General features: G+C 62.2%; 1 protein-coding gene across 1 annotated transcript; it reads right to left on the bottom strand.

The window, feature by feature from the left end:
• Positions 1-241: 241 nt before the first annotated feature.
• LY6K (lymphocyte antigen 6 family member K) lies at positions 242-7,738 on the bottom strand. The gene is made up of 4 exons (XM_086695497.1): positions 7,658-7,738; positions 2,627-2,722; positions 1,765-1,869; positions 242-598 (listed from the first exon to the last, which is right to left on the bottom strand). Exons 2-4 carry the CDS (start codon positions 2,700-2,702, stop codon positions 339-341), a joined length of 441 nt encoding a protein of 146 aa, XP_086551623.1. The 5' UTR covers positions 2,703-2,722; positions 7,658-7,738; the 3' UTR covers positions 242-338.
• Between the last annotated feature and the right edge of the window lie 918 nt (positions 7,739-8,656).

The raw sequence follows: 8,656 nt of genomic DNA, 5'->3' as shown, positions 1-8,656 counted from the left end.
TGCCGGGTGACCCTCAGGCCCCCCAGCAGTGCTGAAACCCTCGGAGACGGACAGAAGGAGAGAGCGTCGGCCACGAACAGTTAGAAGCCTTTCGTTCAGAGACGAACACTAGTACTCGAGGCCTCCCCCCCCCGCCCCCCTCCCCCAGGGCCGGACTTGCTCGAAAGGGAGCTGCGGGCTGGGCCGACTGGATTTGGTCCCCCCCACCTGTTCTCCGGCCCCTCGAGAGGCAGACCACGCGTTAACCAGCGGAAAACAGGTTTAATGCTGAGGTTCCCAGCACCTGCGGCGAGTCCGGGTCATCGGTGCCGCGCTCCCAAGGCACCGCCCGAGGCCCCTCACACAGAGGACAGAGTCAGGAAGGCGGCCAGCCAGGCCCCGCTGCTCCTCAAGCGGCTTGCTCGTCCGCCTTCTCTGAATTCCGGCTCGCGGACGTTCGGCTCCTGCGTATTGCACAAGAACCCCGAACAGCAGTGCGCATACAGGAAGGGCATAGGCTCGACGAGGACAAAGGTCTTGAGTCCCGGAGCAAACGGAGCACTTACTGGACAATACCTGGAGCACTGCTTCGAAACATAGAAGAAACGCGGAGAGATTCCTGACAGGAAGTGAAGAAGAGAAAGGCACCACGTGAACTGAGAGCAGCGCCACCAAAGCGCTTCGGGCCTGTGCCCGTCTCATCCCGACCTTCCGGTGCCCCCGCTCAGAGGCCACGGTTGAAGGGGCCCCTAGTCTACAGGGCGGTCGGGAGCCACTGCCCAGGAAGGGGTCCGGCCTTTGTGTTCACGGCTGCCTCTGGGGGCGGGGGTGGCTTGTGTGCAGTGTGACCACGAGATGCTCCCCCCCCCCCCCGCCCCTCCCCGGCTGGCCTGTCCACGTACAGGGGGAGCCCGGGTCTGGGGCTCTCCGTCCGGGGATGTACAGGCTCCCAGGCCTCACCGCTCACCACCAGGTCACTCTGGACTTTGTAACCACGGGACAGGCAGGGGAGCAAGGGGCTCTTGCCCATCCTGGCCACTGCCCGGGGCTCAGCGCCGGCCTCTCCTTGGGCCGGCGCTGTCACCGCGAGCCTGCTGTACACGGCCCGGCTCCGCCCCGGCCGCGGGGTCACGCTGCTGGCTTCGCCTCATCTGTGGTTCGCGGTGACAATCGCTTTTCCCTACGAGGTGATGACGTTCACGCGGGGCTGGCGCGAGTCCCAAGCACCCCCTCGGCACCCCGCGTGTTTCCGGGAACGCGGACCCGCCGGTAGGGGCTGACACTCTGCCTCCGAGCGCCGAGCGCCGGGCGCTGCTGGGCCTCCGCACTCCCCTTCGGGGGCTTCATGCGGCCTGGAGCTCCCGGGTGACATACGCCAGACAGAGAGGTGGTCTCCACCCGACCTAAAGCACACAACACTCCCTCCAGAACATAGCGTAAGCCCCGCCCCTCATTACATACACCTCTTGTAACAGCACTTCTGGTGGGGCGGTTGAAATGAAGGCTTTCGTCGTTCATTTAAAATGAATACAGATAACCCTATGCTTTTCTTCCCGCACCCCAATATTCCATCGCGTCCAGTCCTGGCGCCCCACCCTCCGTCGGCACGGCTCTCACGCAAGCTGGCCTGTCACCTGCCTGTGTTCTGACGTCTCAGGACTTTCCTCCGTTTCTCTTGAACGAACGTGATTACCTTAGTTACTCCCTGTTGAGAAAACCCAGACAGACCCCAACTGCTGAAAGGATTGACTGACTTTCCCGTGAACCCGGGATGCACGGAGATACTCACGGCAACGGAAGTACAAAAGTGAAAATCCCTAGGACAGTTGGATGGATTTGTGCAACCGAAACTATTCTCTATCTCGCAGACGTGACACTTCAGGGTTGCAGCTGAAAGGGGAAGAAAACCAGAGTGAAACACCACCGCTCTCCAGGCCTATCGGATGAGCACCGCCCCTTCCCCCATCTCTCCCTCCTCCAGGGAGCACAAAACCACGGGTCCGAGTCCTTGTATTCTCCCCTGGGCCGCCCTCACCCTACCTCTCACACACACACACTCACCCACACACACAGGCACGCACGCGCACACACGGCACCTCAAGTTCAATGGCTCAAGAGATTTGCAATCTGCCTTCCAGGGCCCTTCCCACTCACCTTCCCCACTCCTCCCTCCCCCGCCCCAGGCCCTGCATCCCCTCCCCTGGGTGTGGCCCGCTGCCTGGTCTGCATTAGGGCAGGACTCGCTCCCCGCTCCCTGGGGACAAGCCGGTCACCCTTCTGCGGCTGGTCCAGTTCTCTGACACAGCCCTGGATGGACCTGTGAGGGCCGGGCCACGCGTGGCGCCCAGCCTGATGTCTCCCAGGAAGGCAGGGACACTGAGGGGACAGCACGGTGCTGGGGAATAAGCCAGGATTCCGGCCACTCCTGCCGGCCCTCGACAGGGGAGCCCCAAATCAAGAGGCTCCCCCATCGGGTGTCCAAATACAGAGGCTGCCCTCCTGACGCTCTCTCGCTCCCTGACCCCCGTGCCTGCCACCGCCCTGGGGCCCCCGCGGGGTCCAGACACGGGTGGCCACCCCGTGTCTGCAGAGGCATCCTGGCCCGCTTCCTTCTCCCAGCCCAGGGGGTTGAGGGGCCCAGACTTACCTTGTTTTCCAGACACGGTGACGTTTGTCTCCACCCGCGGCAGGCCCGTGACCAGGAGCAGAGCAAAGAGAATCATCGTTTCCGTGGTGCCTGGCCCTGGACACGGGGAGTGAGGCCACGCGGTCAGCTCTGTGGCTCCGGGGTCAGACCCGGCCGCCTGGGAGGCCACCCCGTGGGCCCAGGGAAGGCAGGGCGCTCCCTTGAAGAGTGTGGACGGCTACTGGCCATTCCCTAGTCCTGTGACCCAGGTTAGGCCCAAGCATACACGCACACCAGATCCCAGTTCTGGCACCGTCACCCTTTGCTCCCACCCCAGCCCTCCAGGACGGTCTCCTGAACCCACCCTGCGCGGGCCCCACCCCACCCTTGACAGCAAAACATGCCAGGGGTGGCCCTCTAGGCCTTCCCAGCAGATGAGAAGTAACTGCAGCCATGGACGCTCACTGAAGGGACTGGTGTGTTTGGCTTAAACGCCCTCAGAAAGGCTCTCCGCACGACGATTATTAGGTATGTCGATCATTATACAGGCAGCTGGTCGTTTCTTTATGTGACGCGTACGCGCTTCTTTTTAAGGTTTCTCTCGGTAGCCCCATTTTGTATGTTTGTTTGAGTTTTACCTTTAGACTTACATCTCTCTCTTTTCTTGAACGTTTATTTATCTTTGATGGAGAGAGAGCGAGACAGGGCACGAGTGGGGAAGAGCAGAGAGAGAGGGAGACGCAGATTCCGAAGCAGGCTCCAGGCTCTGGGCTGTCAGCACAGAGTCTGACGTGGGGCCCGAACTCACAGACCTGAGATCGTGACCCGAGCCGAAGTCGGATGCTTAACCCACTGAGCCACCCTGGCGCCCCTATATTTACATCTCTTGAAACAACTTTCTTTCTCCAAGTTTTGTCGTGTAATATTTGCTCCCCGGGTTGTCACTTTTCAACGGCACCCTATCCTTCCCACCCATCACCCTGCTTCGCAACGGACCGCTTCCGACACAGTGAGCCCGCGCTCCTGTCCTCTCCCTTCGTGGCCCGGTTTTAGTTGCATCATTTCTGCCTCATCAGATCAGACAGAGGAGAGCAGAAGTATTCGGTCCTATAGATAAAGAACCATCATTCCCCAAAGCAAACACTGGCCACACCGAAAATCAACAACACGTCTTGCGCCCGTCAGAGCACTGAGGTCACAGAACTGGCGCTCCCAAGTCTGGCGAGCCAGGTGTGCCCCGCGAGGCAACCCTAAATATGCTCACCTGGAGCAGAAGCTGCGGGAACCATGAGCCGGTGGGAGCCCTTCACTGTGATTTTGACAGAGGGCTGGAGGCTGAGTGCCAGAGCAGGAAGAGCCGTCCCCAGGCTGGGGGGGGGGGGGCGGTCTCCCGAGCGCACAAGAGTCTCCATCCAGCCCCCAGCACTTCGTCTCCGAGCCCTTTCTTTCTCTGAGTGGGTAACAGCCGACAGTGCCACACAACACGCCCTCCCTCCAAGGAGCAACACGTGAGAAAGATTCGAAGCTAAAGCGGGAGACGAGAACAAGGACACTGGAGAGTGTACAACCTAAGGCGACGACAGCTACGGCAAATTGGGCACAGAGTCCAGGCCCCGGGGCCCGTAGCGTGAGTGCTCGCGCTCAGGGCCTACTTACCGCGCTTCCTCTCAACCCACAATACACGACCAACTGGCAGCCGGACACACAAGGCATGCCCGGAGCCAAGATGAACCGTCCGCAGAGGAAAAGCCAGCACGAGGATGTGACACAGGTGACGGACGAGTCACCCTCGTCAGAGAGGGGATGTGAAATGACTAGGACCAGGACACTAAGAGCGCCGGTGGAGAAGGCAGACCACATGTGAGAACAGATACGCAACGTGAGCTTAGGAAGGAAAACTCTGAGAGTCACATGGGAATGCTAGGAAGCAAAACCACGTCTTTTAAAAAAAAAATTTTTGTTTAACGTTTATTTATTTATTTATTTATTTATTCATTTATTTTTTTAAAACATTTCTTTTTTCAACGTTTATTTATTTTTGAGACAGAGAGAGACAGAGCATGAACGGGGGAGGGTCAGAGAGAGGGAGACACAGAATCCGAAACAGGCTCCAGGCTCTGAGGTGTCAGCACAGAGCCCGACGCGGGGCTCGAACTCAAAAACCACGTCTTTTTTGATGAAAACGAGGAATGTGTCGGGTGGATCACCACTGCCCTCGACACAGCCGCAGAAAGACTCCGCGAACTTGAAGACGGGTCGGTAGAACTCTCCTTGCCTGAAACGCCAAGACAAACACAGCAAGAAAACAGAACAGAATGTCCAAGAACCATGGGACGAGCTTGTTTTCGGTAACACCCAGCTCCCCGAAAGACCAAAAGGAGGAGGAGGGATGGCACGGAAGCATCCCTGAAACCATACCGGCTAAGGGCCTTCCAGCTGTCCCGACAGACATCGCTGTGGAGACTCGGGAAGCTTAGAGAACAGAACGGGCACAACCCCCCGAAACAAACAAATACACACACACAAAACCACCTCTACCGAGGCGTGTTCAAAGCACAGAAAATCAGAGAAAGCTTTCCGGAACCCGGAGGAAGAAACAACACATGTGATGTGCAAAGAAACAAGAAGAGGGCCTTCCGTGCACTTCACATCGAACCACCCAAGCAAAAGCGGGTAAAAAACATTTCAGGTGTCGGAAGACGACGTCTGCCAACCTAGAACCCGGTAGCGAGAGGAGCTCCCCTTCGAAGCACAGCAGACTGTAGTCTTTTAACGCCCATGACACCCACCACACAGTGTGTCCACTGCTCACTTCATCTCTCTTCCAGTGTTGAGTCCACGATAAAATATAGCAATACGTTTGGAGTGGAAGTCCCATCACCTTTCAAACATCCCAGTAAATAAAAACTAAAACACACGCTAAAAAAAAAAAAAATTGCGAGGAAGCTCTCTTGACACATTTATCTGCGATTTCTGTACGTCCACACCTTTTCCGCCACATGCACTGAGCACAGAGGCTCGGTGCACATCAGCAGCGTGCAAGGCAGCTCCCGGAGGGTCAGCATCCAGCAGCCCCCTGCACAGGCCCCACCGCTCCCCTCCCCTCCTGCACCTCCCCTCCAGGCTCCTCTCCCCACCCGCTCCTCCCCTGCACCTCCCCTCCTGACTCCTCCACCCACCTAAGCCTCCCCTGCACCTCCCCTCCTGGCTCCTCTCCCTACCCGCTCCTCCCCTGCACCTCCCCTCCTGACTCCTCTACCCACCTAAGCCTCCCCTGCACCTCCCCTCCAGGCTCCTCTCCCCACCCGCACCTCCCCTGCACCTGCCCTCCTGGCTCCTCTCCCCACCCGCACCTCCCCTGCACCTGCCCTCCTGGCTCCTCTCCCCACCCGCACCTCCCCTGCACCTCCCCTCCTGGCTCCTCTCCCCACCCACACCTCCCCTGCACCTCCCCTCCTGGCTCCTCTCCCCACCCACACCTCCCCTGCACCTCCCCTCCTGGCTCCTCTCCCAACCCGCACCTCCCCTGCATCTGCCCTCCTGGCTCCTCTCCCAACCCGCACCTCCCCTGCACCTCCCCTCCTGGCTCCTCTCCCCATCCGCACCTCCCCTGCACCTCCCCTCCTGGCTCCTCTCCCCACCCGCACCTCCCCTGCACCTCCCCTCCTGGCTCCTCTCCCCACCCGCACCTCCCCTGCACCTCCCCTCCTGGCTCCTCTCCCCACCCGCACCTCCCCTGCACAGCAGCTACCAGGCTCCCCCACAGGGCACTGCCAGCAGCAGGCAGGCCTTTCCACACACCCCTCAGCCCTCCTCTTGCAGGAAGTCATCCACCTGGAGCTCAGCGGAGTTCCCCTCGTCGAACCCCCTCCACCTCCCCATCCCCCCACCCCCGCAGGACAATGCTTGTCCTGATGTACTCGCTGACCGGGACCTCAAGAGCAGCTTGGGTAAAGTGCTGGGACACTGTCCACGCAGACGTTTCCTGCTCCTACAGGTGATGGGCAAACGTGCCCCTCCGCCACCACCCCCCCCCCCCCCCGGCGGCCCTGAACGCAGACCCTGGCCCTCTGCTCCAGGCTGGCCCCCCAGGCACCTGGCAGGGCCCGCTCCAGCTGCAGGGTCTGGCGGGGAGGCGGGGACATTTCCGTCCCTGGAACTGGCGGGACCCAGCCAGAGACCTTTCCAGAGCACAGAGGCACCAGCAGGGAGGCCCAGAAGGACAGGCAGGAAACGGTGGCCTTGCAGAGTAAGAAGGCTCTTCCAACCGGGACCCCGCCCTCAACGGTCCCCGCGGAAAAGATACGCGAGGGACAGCCACGCGAGGGACGAGTGACAAAACGAAGCCCGACGGGACCGGCCCCGGCGCCGGGAAGGAAGCGCACGCTCTGCGGGCGGAGGTCAGAGAAGGTTCCAGGAGGCTGAGGGTCGCAGTCAAGGACCCGCTTTTCCTTCTCGAAACTAAACACACGACATCAAACTGGGCTCCGCACAAAGGGCCTGGAAGAAGAAAGCGCAGAAACTGCGGGGAGAAGAGGTCCAGGCGGTGCGGGCGGGGCGGGGACTCCAGGGGCCGAGGGACCCCCGGGCAGCGGCAGTGGCAGCGCCGCCGGTTGTGCCCGTGGGACTGAGGGGCGCCGGCAGGACCCCCGCCGTTGCAAGCACCCCCCACGCCAGCCCTGGGCCACGCCCCGAACCTCCTGGACCCTATGTCGCCCCCCCCCCCACCCTTCACCCTACTGAGACTAGCCAGGCCTTCTGGAACCTTCCAGGCCCCCCCCCCCCAGGCGTCCAACCTTCTGCCAATTAACTTCCACGCTGCCCGCCTGTGAGGTGAGCCCCGAACCTTCCGGAACCTCTGGCGCCGCCGGACTCTCTGAGAGTGGGGCCTTCAAGGCTCGTGGAACCTTGTGGAACCCGAGTGTGCGCGTGCGCATGCGTGGGCGCGGGGCCTGCCGGGAGTGGCGCGCGCAGCGACGGAGACCCCCTCCCTTGGGGACGCGACAGGGCTGTGGGAAGCGCGGCTGCGGCCCGGAGAGTCTTCGCGCTCACCCTGCTGTGCCCGCCGCTTGGAGGCATCGCCGCCGTCCAGGCTTCCAGAAGGTTCTCTGCGGTCGCCGTGGGGACGCGTGGGGACGCATGGGGACGGAGGGCGCAGGGAGCCGGCGGGGCGGCGTTCGAAAGGGCGGTGGGGGGCGGGGGGCACCGTGGGCGCCTGTCCCGGGCCCTCAGCGGGGGGCTGCTGGGCTGCCCGGGTCCTCGCGGGGTGGGGACACGGCGGGTGAAGCGCTCCCCCAGACAGGCGTCCCCCCTCTGTCAGGTACTCCCCCAGAGAGGTGCTACCTCAGGCAGGTGTCCCCCCCCCCCCCCCCGCAGGCAGGTGCTCCCCAGACAGGCGTCCCGCTCAGGCCGTTGGCTCCTCCCCCCACGGGCGGCCACTCTCCCCTTACAAGTGGCCAACCCCCTCAGACAGGAAACACCCTCCCCTCCGGCAGGTGCTCCCCCAGAAGGTGTCCCCTTCGGGCAGGTGCTCCCGCCCAGGTGTGGGGGGCTGGGGGGTGGGAAGCAGTTTTCCCTCAGGATCCCGGGCTCGCAGACTTGGGGGTGCAGATGGGTCCCCGCGGGAACGCTGGGCGGAAGCGGGCACTGCCAGGTGCCGGGGGGATCCTGGAGCATGGGCCAGGGTCAGGGCTCAGGTGTGGGGACCCCCGGGCCCTCCCCCGCCCGCGCTTCAGGGCCACCTGATTCCGCGGGAGGGGTGGGGTGCGGGGGTGGGGGGCAGCGGAACGTTCTGGCGCACACTGTGGCCACTGCGCAAGTCAGGCTGCAGGCCTCCAAGGGAGCAGGGTGGTCGCCGCGTGCTGCCCCGCATTTGTCCATCGCCTGTAGGAGCTGGAAACGCCTGCGTGGACAGTGTCCCAGCACTTTTCCCCAGCTGCTCTTGAGGTCGGGGTCAGCGAGTACATCAGGACAAGCATTGTTGAGGGGGGGGCATGGGGACGTCGGCTGAGCTCCCAGTGGAGGCAGCCCCAGGTGACATCGTGCAAGAGG

The sequence above is a fragment of the Puma concolor genome, chromosome F2 (assembly GCF_028749965.1).
Source record: "Puma concolor isolate L17-30 chromosome F2, mPumCon1.1.hap2, whole genome shotgun sequence".
NCBI lineage: Eukaryota > Metazoa > Chordata > Mammalia > Carnivora > Felidae > Puma > Puma concolor.
The sequence above is the reverse complement of the archived record's forward strand: the minus strand, read 5'-3'. Positions and strand labels throughout refer to the sequence as shown.

Bases quoted from the DNA above. Each gene is read 5' to 3' on its own strand.
- LY6K (XM_086695497.1), bottom strand. From the start codon at position 2,702: ATGATTCTCTTTGCTCTGCTCCTGGTCACGGGCCTGCCGCGGGTGGAG. The intron at 1,870-2,626 runs GTAAGTCTGGGC...TTCCCCTTTCAG, and splicing joins CACCGTGTCTGGAAAACAAG to CTGCAACCCTGAAGTGTCAC. The intron at 599-1,764 runs GTATCTCCGTGC...ACTTCCTGTCAG, and splicing joins TTGTACTTCCGTTGCCGTGA to GAATCTCTCCGCGTTTCTTC.